The sequence below is a fragment of the Andrena cerasifolii genome, chromosome 6, assembly GCF_050908995.1.
Source record: "Andrena cerasifolii isolate SP2316 chromosome 6, iyAndCera1_principal, whole genome shotgun sequence".
In the NCBI taxonomy this organism is placed as follows: Eukaryota; Metazoa; Arthropoda; class Insecta; order Hymenoptera; family Andrenidae; genus Andrena; species Andrena cerasifolii.
In genome coordinates, this window is record NC_135123.1 from 14564057 (window position 1) to 14579989 (window position 15933).

At 43.3% G+C, this 15933-nt stretch overlaps 2 protein-coding genes across 3 annotated transcripts; one reads left to right on the top strand and one right to left on the bottom strand.

Moving 5' to 3' along the window:
• The first annotated feature begins 2261 nt into the window (after positions 1 to 2261).
• Positions 2262 to 14154, top strand: Esp (Epidermal stripes and patches). Of its 2 annotated transcripts, none has more exons than XM_076815544.1 (11): positions 2262 to 2821; positions 10043 to 10221; positions 10969 to 11222; positions 11343 to 11544; positions 11620 to 11840; positions 12068 to 12239; positions 12348 to 12515; positions 12603 to 12764; positions 12847 to 12987; positions 13061 to 13206; positions 13286 to 14154. In XM_076815544.1, the coding sequence occupies exons 2-11, from the start codon at positions 10044 to 10046 to the stop codon at positions 13640 to 13642; spliced, it is 2001 nt and encodes a 666-aa protein (XP_076671659.1). In that variant the 5' UTR covers positions 2262 to 2821; position 10043; the 3' UTR covers positions 13643 to 14154. The 2 variants fall into 2 exon arrangements, with proteins under 2 accessions (XP_076671659.1, XP_076671660.1); XM_076815545.1 differs by lacking the exon at positions 2262 to 2821 and adding an exon at positions 8059 to 8693.
• An 81-nt stretch (positions 14155 to 14235) lies between these two features.
• On the bottom strand, positions 14236 to 15377 carry Rpl32 (ribosomal protein L32). Its single transcript, XM_076815586.1, has 4 exons — positions 15240 to 15377; positions 14880 to 15004; positions 14620 to 14772; positions 14236 to 14436 (listed from the first exon to the last, which is right to left on the bottom strand). The coding sequence occupies exons 2-4, from the start codon at positions 14970 to 14972 to the stop codon at positions 14278 to 14280; spliced, it is 405 nt and encodes a 134-aa protein (XP_076671701.1). The 5' UTR covers positions 14973 to 15004; positions 15240 to 15377; the 3' UTR covers positions 14236 to 14277.
• Between the last annotated feature and the right edge of the window lie 556 nt (positions 15378 to 15933).

Consider the following 15933-nt stretch of genomic DNA (forward strand, 5'->3'; position numbering starts at 1 on the left):
CACTTGTTTCATTCGTTTATGTTTACTACATGCTACTTGTGTTCGCTGGCTATTACAGGTTGAAAAGACTGCATTTACCATTCTTTACGCGAAAGAAATAAGAAAAGTGGATTAGCTCAAGGTGGATGTGATTATGGCTAGCCTCTTCAATAGCAACGGCGGATGCGGTCATGCTCAATTTCGAAGGCACAGTTTCGGATCCTTAATTTAAATAAGCAGTCGATTGACTTTAGAGTGGAAGAGATTTGCGAATAACATTAGGTACGACGGGGTATATAGCATTCTACATAAATCTACCACCTTCTTAATTTCTTTTTTTCTCCGGCAAACGGGGGAAAGAGTAATGAGAATTATACAGATCTATCCATGTACATCAGTGTTAGAGGAAATAATGTAACATTAATTTATCAGAAGTACCTGAATGTGGCTACAATTTTAAAATCAACGCGGCAGAACCATATTCCAGCTCTTTCGGGAACATAACTCACAGCGAATTGGGCAACGCACTCTCCAGTTTTAGTATTCTCAAAGAGCTGTTATAACGTGTTACACATACGCCGTGCCAGGCCGAAAATTGTATCATGAATACAAAGACTACAGAATTATTTATATCACTATAATTTTATTTAATGTTACTTTTATTATACTTCTTTGTGCATCTCTTTACTGAACGATAACTGTTTTACTGCCTTATTTTTTTTTTTTGGAAAAAATCCGAGTGACCGGATTGTTTTCGTTCATTCATTGGTACATCCGATTACAGGTTTTATCACTTTATCTAACGACTTAAGATCTTTACACACAACTCTAATTTCCCCCTCGATAGCAGCTACGTTTTTCCATGGAAATGCCCGCACAGTTCACGAGGAGTTTTAAGCTCCTTCCCGTTTTTTTCTACGTGCCATGTAATATGTAAATAGGACTGTGGTTTTCTAGGACGCAACCTTGTTGTTTTCAGATCCTCAGGAGTGCAGACTCAACGGTCGGCTTTATCGGCGTTACAAGGCAGATAATAATGCACATGCGGGGCCCACGAAATTAACGTTAATTACACAATTACTTTGGAACGAACATGCTGCTTCGTCCTTTCGCGGTTGAAAGAACCTTCCACGTCAAAGATTTCAATTTTGATTGATATAAACATAGAACAATTCCTCGCACCCTTTTATTTCGATTTTTCAATAATTCTATGCTTGCAGATTATTAAATTGCGTTAGCTTCACGAGGACCTCGCCAGCGCAGGTAAATTTTCAAACGAAATTAGTCAGCTCGGATGAAGTCTCCTGTCAACGCGCAAAAAAAGCTTACGATCTAAACGTGTTCATTACCACAGGTAAACATCGATCATATATGACCCATGTAACGCGTACCGCAGCTCTGAGCTCTCGGGGATTAAAAAACACCTTGCCAGTAAAAGCACTGCCACCAAAGGCTTTATTACAACGACGTTGTACGCTATCATTGTAAGAATTCTTAGAACTTCTTTATCGATAAGTTCCAAGGGCGTCCAACATCTTCGACCTTCTCGTCGGCGGGCTAGGCTGAGCGAGAAAGTCGATAGCGAGGCAGGCAATAGTGCAATAAATAACTTTTATTCTCAAAGGTATCGCCCACGGCGGATCAACGCGCGGTTCACCGGCCAGGCTGCAAATGGATTAGGAACAAATTAAAAGATGCTTTATCTGCTGCACCGCAATGGATTACGGCCGAAACGATAAAGCGCAGCGTTTCGGAATCAAGAATGTCGTCGCACCATCTTGCTGGAAATAATGGAATTCGAGGATGATATACGAAGAACGTGATATCTCAACGTCCACGAGCGTGCTTCGAACTTCGTAAGCCGTACGGTCCCTGCACCTCTGTTTATTTCCGTCGGTGTATACACAAGCAGGGATCACCTTCATTAAACCGGTCGCGTCGAAATACAAACAGCACCCTTTCGTCTCGAAGAAGCTGCCCGCGAAATTTGTACATAACAGACGACACCGGCGGTTCGTCGAGCTTCCCGCCAGCGGAAGAACCGTCGGCGTTGGGCCCGCCTGGCGTGGCCGTTCGATTAAATAAATTTCGATCGGCGGATCTAGAATGCTCGGTAGAGCAAGGGAAACGTAGAGACGGGCAGGGAGGGAGAGAGAGAGAGAGAGGGAGGGAGAGAGAGAGGCCTAATGCAGAGTCCTTATGCCTCCGATTGGATTGTTCTCCAGTGACGTTATTGCCTGGAAGACGGCTAAAGGAGAAGGGGAGGAGAATATACGGCAGAAACCGTCGGCGGAAGAACCACGAAGCATTTAAATGGCCGTTCGCGTATTGCCGCGGATTCAGTCGTCGGCTTCACGAAACCGGATTCTATTACGTGTTTTATCACTGGTCCCCTGCCCTCACAGGCCACCTCTGTCATTCTACTTCTCACAGAAAAGTGTCACGGGACTCGCGTCCGCCGCCTTCTCGTCGTCCTTCGAGATCGTCGCTCGAAACGGCCAGGAAGCAGGTACCCGCCAAAGTGAAGCAGTTTGTGACTATCGACGACTACTTACGGCCTCCTCCCCCTCCCCCGCACCCTCGGTCGTCGCTTAATCCACTCTTTTCTTCTGTTTTCTTCTTCTTCTTCTTTCTTGCTTTTAATTCTACGCGAGTAGGATGTGTCGCGGCTGCAAGAACAAGTAGCTCCCGGTTCTTGTTCGCTCGGTGGTCCGTCGCGAGAGAAAAATTCGGACTGAGATCCCCGATCGCGTCCCCCTTCGGCTTCGACACCCCGAAGATTGCTCGGAAACGAAGCGACAAGTGGGACAAGGATTCTCGCCGTTCACGTCGTAGCTTTTAGGTGAGTTTATTGCTTCTCGCTTTTTTTTTTCAAGCACGGGCAGAGGGAGGCATTAGGGACGAGGAATTAAATGCAGTTCCCACCGCGGGGCGTGAAGATATTTCGATAAATCGGTACATCGTATTCACTTCTTTCATCGTCACGTTGGATTCTCGTAATTGTTGCTTTGCAAAACAATGAGCATCGGAACTGCTCGCGGCGGGAGTCTTACCAGGCCTTTGCCTGTCGATCCCTAAAACGAGATCCACGATTCGATACCGGTTTGTGGGAAGCATGTTGCTCCGGCGGAAGACGCAGAAAAATCGCATGTGACCGCATTTATTGGATATTCTTTCGCACACGGACGAAGGACGAGTGTATAATAGATTGGCGAGGGGAAATGGTAGAGCGAGATGCGTGGAAAAAGAGGATTCTGACGAAAAGAAATTCACAGAAGTGACAAGTGAAATTGTGTTAATTTCTCTTATCGGTTTTATTCGATACGAGGTGCAATACGAGCTCCGATAACAGACCATTCTTTGTCTACTAAACACATCTAGCCCTTTTCAATTATATTCGAGCAAAACACTGTGCTGGACAGAATCGCGGCACAGTGTTTACATAAATTACAGTCAGATATGTCCGTTGGTAATTCATAAACGAAACTTCAGAGGTGCTTCAGTATCTTTACCTTGTAACTTACACTATCATCCTTATCTCTCATCCAAGGGATAGTAAACGACAGTTATCAGCGAAATTAAATAACGCGTCTGTTAAAAGGAGATTGCATCTTGTAATAATTAAAACAATTAAAATATAGTATCCTAACCGTTCTAGATCGCAGAAAGAAAAAAAATAGAAAGCAAATCATAGAGAGGAGAACTTATCCGAGTCTAAACGCTATTGGGCCGTGCCGATGTGTCGCGTGACGTCGCAAAAGGCAAATATTGAATGTTACCGTGTCAGTCTCAATTCAATTGATTATCTTTACTGGATGCCACTTCCTTAATGACGAGTCGAACTATTATTCCTCTTCGGAGCGTGGCAAACAGCCCTGGAATGCCACTAACGCTGTGTTTATTTGACTAACATTAGGCACTGCCTAACAGCCTTGCTTGAATTGTCCCGTGAAAAGTCTGGCGTGTGATTAACAGCTCCTTAACGCGTGTACCGTTACAGGAATGGGTTTACGATGGTTACGCAGAACGTAAGCGCGTTTATCGCTTCTAAAACGTTAACTTAAACGATAAATCCCACGACGCTTTCCTATCGTTTCGGAATAATCGACGGAATTATTTTCAGGGGGCAGGCTATTCGGAATAATTAAAGCTTCGCTTGCGAGAGTCACGGCGGAGTATCGCCTCCGTTTCCTGGTGTTCGGCTCATTCTCCACAATCCGATGTCTCTGGATTCAAATGATTTTCAACGGCGTTTACGCCGCACCTGCTAGAATGCTTTCCCCGACTTACCGGCGAATCGGGACGGAGCTGCGCGGCGAATTTTGCAAACGAACTTAAACCCTCGCCGGAATGTCGGACAAAGATCAAGTTCGAAATTGAAACAGCAGCGTCGTCGTTGATTGAAGCTCGTTGCGAGAGACCACGGGTGTATCCGACCTCCTGATCCTCCCTGACTCTACAATAGCCCGTCGCTATCTGGATGCGGCTCACTTGTTGCCCCTAAATCCGAAATTATTGACTCGCATCAACAAATAGCTGTCACATGAGAGCAATTAGCATCGTTTAATGCTAAATCAATTGCTGCCCATCGGCTCGCCAATTTCGTTACGCTGCCGGAGCAATACGCAGTTGAATCAAAGCGTCGCGGCGGCCGCCACTCCGCCGAGCGTTGTTTTCCTATTCTTCCTTTTCGCGCCGCGGGATCGAATGGCCGTGGCCACGATCTGCATCCTTCGCAAATTTTTCTAAACGGATACGGGACAAGTAGTTGCATTCGAAAGTAGAAAAGGGAGCAGAATGTTTGAAACACGGAAATAAGAGGCGTAAAGAAGTTTTTCCAGCTGAAATTCTATAGTAAATAGCCGTTTGCTATTATCTCTGTTATTAGCACTGGAAATCCCTGCTCTTAACCAGCCCCACGCTGATAGCCAAAGTTGAAGGAACGTTGCGCGGTGACATCGCAGCTTTTCGTTAGGAAAGGGGACATAAAACGCAAGCGTTTCCCTAATGCCCCGCACATGACTTTATTGCGGTATTCAGACCTCCTTTTAATCGCCTGCAACTAAGCATTTAAGTAAGTAAGACGCCGAGGCGCACGTGCCGCGAAATAGCGCACATTAGCTTCTATTGTACGCGCGCGGATCTCTCAGCCAAAGGACGCAGTACCGTTGCCATGAAAATTGCCCGGGTATTTGCAATAGAAAGAACGCTGGCTGGATGCATTATCGTTATTTCTGCAGCATGCATATGGATGGCCGCGGCAGCCCCGGCAATTATCCTTGGGCGAGGAACGCTCGCAATTAAGACGTGTTCGGTCGCCTCTGTCTCTAATTTCGTTGGGCCGAATGTCGCTCGGTCCCACAATTTCCTCGCCAGTAAATTATCCAATAACGATAGGCGAGCATACGTAACAGAAACTGGCTGCTGATGCACGCGAACGTGAACGGCGATAATTGCACGGCTGTTTTTAGCGAGTCAGAAATACTCGTAATAGAAAAAGTTGCCACGTATGTATTCATTTGCGCTCGATTATTTTGCAAATCGAAATTCCTCCGTCCGTGTGAAATAATCACCGTGCACTTAGAGGTATGGGAATCCTACGCCCGACACGCGCAGGCTGTCATTTTCTTCTGCGATACTGGACTCGGAAAAAAAATCCGGCACCTCGCAATGACGCAACTTCTGATTGAAATTTCTAAATGTGAATAGCATCTGAATGGGTACCTGTTATCGAATAATCGATATCGAGATATTGCGTTACGAGGGAGCAGCTCTAACGAATATTGTCATAACTTCAGCTAGGGCTCTCCTATATTATTTCACCCTTAAGTGGATTATTCGACTTTAAACTAATAACTCTTTAGTATGCATTCGTGTAATTAGTTACGCTTCTGATGCTGCAAAGGGAAATTAATTTCTACTTAGCAATTCGGTAAAAATTAACGTTAAATAAAATAATTGATTTGTCGGACTTCCTGGGCCGCTGCGGCCCTTATATATTCAGCTTATACAGTTTAGCTTTTACTAACGAGATCTGTCTCACGGATTTCCTAAGTAAATATAGACCATCGCGTATTATCTGTTCGATATTACTCGTGAATATCTATCGCCTACTTTTGTTTCCAAAATTTTTAACACTATATTTCTATATTTATTATTTTATAAAGCAATCGTGATTTTATGATTGCAGGCCGCAGAGGTCCAACTTTTAACTGAAATTAAAGGGCCACTTAAGAGTTAAATATCGAATCAGAGTATCTTTGCCTACTCATGCAACCCTCGTACCTAAAACTTCTATACACCTCCAGAGCTGCTTTCTATCTAAGAAGCACACCCCTTTTCCGCCAGTTTCGAGGCCCTACACCAGTGATAAACCGTTCATAATCATTTCTGTCTTCGTGGACGGTGCGTTAGAGTCCGCCTAATGTCTCCAAGGCGGACGCGCCTCGAGCTCCAAATCGGGCGGCCCACTTTTGCGCAGAAGAGTCGCAACCTGGAAGCCACCGATAGGCCGTGTCGCATAGCTTTCCATAATCGTCGGCCGCGAATGCATCTAATCTACGGTTTTCAAGGCGATGGCTGTAGTTCAGCTGCTCAGCCGATTAACATATGTATATTTGTGGGCGAAGAGATTGAGGCGAGACGCGTCGCGCAGCCATTCGAGTGTGTCGTGCAATTTGCATGAAAAGCAATGTTGATACGGATTAATTTACGAGGCGGGCGATCGCGGGAGACTGAGTAAAGGGGAACCGCGTGACCGGCGAACGAGGTTGATTCAGAAGCACGTGAGCGCACGGGATGACCGGTTGCATGAGCCAGTCATGTGACACGCCCGTTGGTAATAACATCTTTTTTCCTTCGCTTTTCAATATACACATTTTACCCCTCCCATCTTTCGTTTTCATATCGAGCCCGTCCTCCCGCCTGGCGAATGTGGCACAGCGAGCATAACGAGCCCGGCGATTCCAGGATCAGAGCTTACCAGCGTCATCAGGATTGCAAAATTAACGCGAATTATCGCGCACGAGGTTTCATCGACTTTCCCCGAGCAGTCTCGCGCGCCGCACATATTTGCCTGTCTGATCGGACAAAGGAAATTCGTGGAAACGGTGTCTGCATCGAGATTAGCCTGGCTGGTCTTGAATCCTCGAGCAAAGACCGGGGAACGATTCAGATACCCGATCTAGGAGATTTACTCGGCTACTCGCGAAGCCACGTATCCATCCGTTTCTGTATATGCTCGATGGATGGGTGGAGTGATCAACGTTCCTCGGAACGTCGGAGCCTCCAAACCCCTTGAAAACCAAGGAAATTTTTGAGTTTCAAGAATTCGAAACTCTCAGAGCCTAGATAAGGAAAAGTATAAAATCAATTCGCAGCTGTGCCTCGAGAAGGTTTATATTGTTTTTGTTTTTTAACTATGGTCCAGTTGCGCACTCAGGGGAGGCCTGACACCCCCAAAGAAAAGGGATATTAATGTAACGACACAAGTAATTCAAGAAAAAAGAAAAGAAACATGGAGTTTATTCTTTAAATCAATTTTTATAATCACCTAATGAATTTTATTGAATTTGCATTGAAAATATTTTTATCCGTGCAACTCGGCTCCCCGCAGGATTAAATCCTGAGTGCGCCACTGCTATGGTGGATAAGGATTTGTGGAGAAATTTTCTTGACTTCAGTTCTTAGAGCAAGATATTCCACTAAGGAATCAGCATATCCAGGCTTCGAGAGTTTCGAAGCCTCGCGAACTTTCGGCTTCGAGTTACGAGAATTTAAAAAGTTAGCTTCGAACCCACCCCTACTTAAAAATAATTGTTTCTTGGCCCATTTGCCTTCTGCTTGCAGTATGGTGCTCGAAGCGTAAGTACACGATGGCCAAGGTTGCTCGCGGAGACCTCGTGGACTCTTTGGTTCGATAAATACCTCCAACCAATTCGCGGTTCTTAATTCTGTAAAGACCGAGGGAGCAGCGTGGTATTTTTACTTGCTTGTTTCGAGTGTTAATTTCATTTGCAACCACTCAGGCGATTCTCGTTTTCAGGCACTGAAAAGTGTTGGAGCGAGGAATATCGGGAAACGAATTGTCTATTTTTATCGGAATCGGCCGCAAGTGTCACGGGCAACTTGGACTGAAACCGATAAGCAAAAAGTAGTCGGCGTATAGTAATTGCGATAAGAGGTTTGTTGCTACCGTTCTGCCAAATGCAAATCTCTGACCAACGCGAGCGGTTCGCCGCATTTTAACGCAGCCCTGTAACGATGGGCGCCTGGTCACGATGAGCTTTTACGGTGGATTGCCATTGTTAAGGGGCCGTGTTTCTCTGGCTATTTCGAACCGTAGGCTTCTAAACAGTTATGAAAACACGAAGCTCTGGTCAACATTTACTTACAGTTTTCGCCGATCTGTCAGATGGATTCTTTAGTACACGTCGATACGTTGCTGCGCTTCGAAAACAGCTCGACTCGAAAACGGCTCGCCTCGAAAACGGCTCGCCTCCTCCACTTGCTCGGACGAACGTGCATTTGGAAAGGCAGCGAATCGAGCAGAAATATTTCAATGTTGGGCACGAAATGCTCGCGAGAGAGAATGATCGATTAACGGAGCTCGTTGTCTCAATTCCGAACGAAGGGAGCCTAAATGAACACCTAATTTGGAGAAAGCTTTCGTTCAAACGTAGTACATATTCAATATGAGGAATAGGAATACGAAGGTAACTTGACTCAAACTTTTTAATCTGAATCTATTAGGTACAATTAGGGTTTATACAAAAACCGATTTCGAATTCCACTATTCCCAGAAAACCGGGTTACACCGGTTTTCGAATTTTCACAAAAAAGATATAAATAAAATAGTAAATAAATGTTTGTACTTATTTAAAAAATTTTCAGTCTCCTTAATATTATGGAATTACAAAAGTGTAACAAAATAAAATAGACTGCATACGAAACCAAATGAAGAGAAAATAAAATAACTAAAATCCGTGCCAAATTGTAGATCTTTATTCAATTTAGTATTTTTCTTCAGAAAATATGAACTCTTGAAGATTAGTTTTACAGTGAACTGTTACCTACTACAATATGCTTGTGTCCGAGGCGATTTCAAGTCAAAATGATAATGTTTTTAATTAAATAATTAATTCATTTCTGCATACTAATTCTAGTATATAAACCCCGTTTTTTTTAAATTTAAAAACCGATTTTCGAATTTTACGAATTTATAAGTAAACAGCAGCTTTTAAACCCGATTTTTAAAAACCGACAAACAAATAGTCCTTCGAAGTGTTTCACATTTAAAAGCCGATACCATTAAAAACTTTCCTCCGATATACTTAATTATTTATGTATTTATGCTCGTGCGCAAATGGAACGCGCGGCTCAAACGTTACGCAATTCTCGATCAGATATTTCTATCAAATATTTGCTGCGATTGAGCGATCAATGGGAACCTGAGCAAACGAACCGTCGAACGTAATGTCATAAATCATAATTTCATCCGATGAGCATAATTCATCGCCGATACCATACGTCGCGTTTCGTAACGCGATTAATTAAAGGCAACAGCTGAAATGGAAATGACAGAAAAAGGTCCTCAGAAGCACAGTTGGCTGCATGAATAGGGATCTAATTATTCCCCCCCAATTTCCCTTCCTCCTGATAACACCGTCGGTATCTACATTGCATCTCGATATTAATCGCAATTTTACAGGGCACAATTCTAATTCCGCCCGGCGGCTAAGTAATAAGTAGGATGTCGAATCGGGTGGGTATTATTCGGTAGTCACAGATGACGTTCGTTTTATTAGGTCAGGAAACAAACTGATTCGACATAGTTCGCGAGAACTGTTGCCTACGTGCTGTTGTGCACGATTCATGTGTTTCTATTGAACCATTTAATCCAGATTGATCAACAAAAACACTCGCGATACGCTTCTCCGTAAAGGCTCCGGTTTGAAGCAACGAGGCTGAGTAATCGGGAGCGTGCGAGGAACGAAATAAATGGAGCCTCTATCGGAGGTAATGGTGTATTCGGGGCGATTTCTATATGATTCTCTGCTTTCAGGATGACCAAACCGAACGGCAAGGGAGATGGAAACGGGGATAACAGAAACGGGGCGTACGTGAACCACGCGCTGAGCGGATCCGGCGATAGCTTCAACCTCGACCATTCGAACAACTCGCAAATTCTGCGCGACTCCTATGACAGTCACCAAGCGATACAGGGCTCGTCCGATTTTATCTGTAAATATCTACTAATGGAGAATCCACTGTCGAGTGTAAAGGGTTCAATTCCACTTCAATGGCGATTCCTCGAGCTCTTTGCTAAATAAAAGATACCTGCGTTTCTTACAAGGGAAGATCCGCAACCCGGATATGTACAGAATATATAGGCACGCATTACGCAATTTCTTCTGCTGCCCAAATTCACTTCTAAGGGGTTTAAATTCACCCCTGAAAATCTGGCTATTTCTCGAGTTTGTGTTATAACTTGTGAACTGTAAAATAATTTTGTTCACCAAATGATAGTCTTAATTAAGGGTACTAGGCAGTCGTTCCTGCCTAAAACGAAGCATTTCTGTCTCAATTATTTACAAAGAAACAAATTGAAACTGAGGCTTGTTCTTTGGCATGAAGTTTAGTAACATCATAAGCTTTAACAAAATTGTTTGGCTAGTTAAAAATATGCATTATACATGACGCTACAGATGGATCATTAAAGAGGCATCCACTAAAGTGCATTTTACAATTTTGAAGTGTATCAAGGCGTCGAAGATTGGACTTCGACTCACGCAGGGTGTTTCAATGATAAGCTGCGGGGCACCGTTAAATGATTTCCGATCTAAAAATAAGCCGATCCTTCGTTAACGTCGAGTGAATCGTCGTTAGTAATTGATCCTTTTACCTTGTTTAGTCAGTGTAGGATTCCCCGTCTGTATTAGACAAACGAAAGCACAATGAGAAAATTGTTAACGTGTTTGTTCTTCACAGTAGTGGAAGAGCCCGGGGATGACGTTATCGAGCAGAAGGAGAGCCTCCTGGATTCGGTGGTACAGTACACCAGGCGACGCTTTAGGTCCGCTTGCACAAAGAAGACCATGTACAAGAGGCTACCGATTTTGAGCTGGTTGCCAAGGTACAGCGGGCAAGATGCGCTCGGCGATCTCGTTGCCGGCGTCACCGTTGGTCTCACTGTTATCCCACAGTCGTTAGCGTACGCTAATGTGGCAGGTGTGCCGCCCCAGGTCAGTTAATTTCGCCAGAACGTTGCGCGATCTCGCGAGCGCATGGCCAAAGCAATGGTAACGTTTAGGCAAAGCGAAGGTAGCAAGGATTTCTCATACATAGGATTGTATACTTTGCAGTATGGATTGTACGGTAGCTTTTTAGGCTGTTTTATTTATGTTATATTTGGATCCTGTAAAGACACGCCGTTGGGTCCTACTGCCATTCTTTCTTTACTCACGTATCAAACAGTCTCCCACCTTGACGCGCCTGTGCAACACGCGATACTACTGTGTTTCTTGTCCGGTGTGATAGAGCTGGTAATGGGCATATTCGGTCTAGGTAAGGATCAAATTTCTAAACATCTCCACGGAACGCTTTGGAATAGTGGTTCTAACAATTGCACGTCTGCTTCAGGATTTCTAATCGACTTCGTGTCCGGACCTGTTAGCTCAGGCTTCACCTCAGCGGTAGCGTTGATAATCGTTACCTCGCAAATAAAAGACGTCCTCGGCATCCCCGCCAAGGGAGCCCAATTCATTGAAATGTGGAAAAGCCTTGTCGGGCAGGTGCATAATACTTCAGCTTGGGACGCTGCGCTCGGCGCCACTTGTATAGCGTTTCTTTTACTTCTCAGGGTAAATATTTCATATTAAGGGGTAATGGCACTGTAGAGCCCGGAAAGGCAGCCTGATTTTGAGAGTTTTTTTCACGCGAGTATAGCGAATGGAATACGAAATCTGTTTGAAGGCCTTTATTGTACATAGCTTGAAGTATGATCACAAGTACTACAGTGCCATTACCCTCTTAACTCTGCTGTGGTATCATGGGCAATTGAATGGCACCCCCCTGTGTCTTGTTATAGCTTCTAGCATCGTACAATATTGGCCCTAAAGACGAAGAGCTGCAAACCACCAAGTATCGTGCTATTAATAAACTCATTTGGTTGATCGGTACATCTCGGAACGCATTTCTAGTGATACTCTGCGGCTTTTTGGGATACAGCCTTAGCGAGGAAGCTCCCTTCAAACTGGTTGGTAAGAAACCATGAAGTAATATTACCGCTGAAAGTCCAAGTTGGGGAAGAAGACGCTGGCGTTATGACGCTATAAGTCGAGCACGTTGGTGATGAATTTTTCTCGTAGGACATATTCCGGGAGGTATGCCGACTGTACAAATACCACCATTTGGCTATACCAAAAGCAATAATGAAACAGTGACGTTTATTGAAATGATTTCAAATTTGGGAAGCGGTGTCCTTGTTTTGCCACTTATTTCGTTAATGGAGGACATTGCTATTTGCAAAGCCTTTGGTAAGTTTACAGTTCATCTTGCGCAGAATAACAGCCGGCCTACTTGACCAGTTATGCGGGCTTTAATCGTGGCATTCTTTATTTCAGCAATCGGCAAGTCAGTTAATGCAACGCAAGAACTACTGGCGATTGGAATGGCAAACATTGGCAATTCTTTCGTCCAGGCATTTCCTAGTACAGGATCTCTCAGTAGAAGTGCAGTGAACAATGCTTCCGGAGTAAGAACGCCGATGGGCGGTATTTATACGGGTAAATTTTCACGGCACTTTCGTTTCAACGAGCCTCCTAATGTATAAACTTAGCAGCTTGATATATCCGTAATTTATTCCAGGTGTTCTGGTGATACTAGCACTTCTGTTTTTAACACCTTACTTTAGCTATATACCGAGGGCAACGTTAGCAGCAATTATTATAGCTGCGGTGATATTCATGGTGGAAGTTAAAGTCGTAAAACCAATGTGGAGAACAAAAAGTACGATTTTAAGATCATGATGATTTTGAGCGTATTAATATTTGTGCATTGCTATCATTCTCTCTTCTCGTAGAATCGGATTTGATTCCTGGATTAGGAACCTTCATTGCGTGTTTAGTGTTGCAATTGGAAATTGGAATCCTATGCGGCATTGGAATAAATATTTTATTCATTCTGTACCATGCAGCGCGGCCAAAGATATCTGTGGAGAAACTCGTTGTACGTATACCCTTCGCTCTTCTCCCTTGATAGCAGTATTCTGCAATAGGGGACGTAACAAATATCTCGTGTGTTGCAGAGCCGACATGGGATCCCGTATCTCATGCTGACGCCGGATCGGTGTTTAATCTTCCCGTCGGTGGATTACGTTCGGAACTTAGTAACGAAGTACAGTCAACGTGCGGGGAGCGTGGCTACTCCAGTCGTGCTCGACTGCTCGCATATTTATGGCGCGGATTTCACTGCAGCCACCGTAATTGTCAGTCTAATAAGGGATTTCGCATCGAAGGGTCAACCTCTGTTTTTCTACAATTTGAAACCCTCCGTCTATGCCGTATTCGAGGGTGTCGCGTCGACCGATATCGTGGTATACTATAATCAGGAGGCGTTGGACGGTCTCCTAAAAGAAAGAGGGTACTTAAAGCAAATTAAATAGAACGTTATTTATATGTTGATTTACTCGTTACGAAGTGAATTATCACGGTACCTTATATCAGTAGTATAACTGATAATTTTTTAAACCCTACAAAGTGTTGTTAAACAACGTCTCCCCCGATTATCTTTGATCCTAGAGATACAAGAAGTACAACACAAGTACTTCTGTATAATCAGCTAATCCTTTCATTGATTCTCAACAAATCCAGTTAAGCATTCATCACATTTTATATTTAAAAATGCATTACGATCGATGTACTTACATTCACATTAAGTAAATTATACCACTCGCGTTATGTGTCATTAGAAACATCATTAACTATTTATTGCTTGTTGCTGCAACCCGTGCAATAAATAGCGACGCAGTAACGATAAGACTTGTTACTCGTTAAGAGATTTCAGCGAACTTAATCCTCGGTACGGTAGAATTTTGCGAATTTTATTAATCTTACGTTATTCTGTATATACTGTGATTTGTATAAAGTAAATTAATAAAATGTTTTCAATATTCAACTGATTATTACGATGCTTTAGGAAAGCTAATAATTATCATACTAACAGGGAATGGAGAACAGGAAAGAAGAATGCCAGGCATATTTTAAATAGTTTATTATTAAACCAAATAAAAACGTGAGTTTACTCATTTTCTTGAGAACGTAATCTTGCACTGGCATTGGTCACGCGTATGGAAAGTTGTTGAGCACGTTCGACGATGGATTTACGTTTTTTACTGCTCACCCCATGAGCAATTTCAGCGCAGAATTTTCTGTTCTGCATCATCAGAACTTCTAATTCCTGTAAATTCAAGCAAAACATAAAACAAATAACATTTCGTTCCCTTTTCTACGTAATTGATAATGTGTATGAACAAAAAGAACGCAATATGTAATTATTGTCCTTCATCAGTACTTAAGATGTTCGTTGATGTTACTCAAACTCTCCAAATTGAATGGAAGATAATTAGAAGCTCGTTTTTACCTTGACATTGTGTACCAATACTTTTCTGAAGCCAGTTGGTAGCATGTGACGTGTTTTCTTGTTGCTTCCGTAACCAATGTTGGGCATCAAATATTGGCCCTTGAAGCGCCTACGAACTCTGTTGTCAATACCTTTCGGTTTGCGCCAGTTTCTCTGAAACATTCCTTAGATCCGTTAACATATCCTACGCTTTCGATGGCTTCAGCCTCCGAAACATTACAACCGATAAATTGCAAGGAACAATAGAACAAGCATCGTACCTTTAGCTTACTGTATCGGTCACTCTGGTGACGGATGAACTTCTTAGTTCTCTTCTTGATAATTGTAGGCCTGTACACCGGTCGAATAGCCATGTTGATTCCCTTAATATATTACAGAACTGAAACTGAAATCATAAACACAGCGCGCATTAATTTCACGTTCATTCGTGGTAGAAATATTAATAACACTACAGATTTTCGTGGCATATTATTTTCCTCGTACGAACATGGCGTTAGATTACTTTCAAAAAATACAATACGCCCGAGGCTCCTTTATTTCTTTAAACTAGGCAGCTATGTGTATATCTTGTAATGCGCGAGTGATTTTCGAGAAGATTACAGATTTCCAACAACACGTACCGTCCCTCGTTACGTACCAAACGGAAAAGGTTATGTTCGAACAGGGGTAGCAATTCGTCGCGTGAAAACGTTGAGAACGCCGCCTGACGGTGAAGCGGAGGAGCAAAATACTTGAACTTGCGAATCTTTCTTCTTTCTATTGAAGCCAGTCAGCTGATTATCTTCGATTTCTATAGGTATTGCAAAGAGAGACTTATCTAATCGAAATCAGTTGCATTTTCTGCATTGCTTTAAGCGTTATCTACTGGAAGACTTCTAGATCCCAATACTGCTACGCATTTCCACGCATTTCCTATGCACATAGAAAATAACGCGCAACCGTATTGCCTATACTTGCACAATAATTGTAACGTTGATCTGTTAAAAGTATGGAGAAACGAGAGAAGAGGCACAGCTTTTAACGAACGTCTACTTTTAACGAATAATCGAACGATGTATTTAAACAGATTCGTGCGCACTCGATAACGGCCAGCCAATAAGGTGCAACCAGTGCAACTATCGGTTCTGTGTGTTATGTGAAGTTAGTTATATGACATAGGGATATCAAAATCCGTTGTAGCGGAAAGATTTATTGTAGGCAGGCGGGTTCGAAGCGAGCAGCACATCTGGAAGGTTTTAAGCGAGATCGAAACCGAGGACGAGGAAGAGTTTATTGCCAGGACTCATAAACACGTAGAGCGTTGTGCTTCTCGAG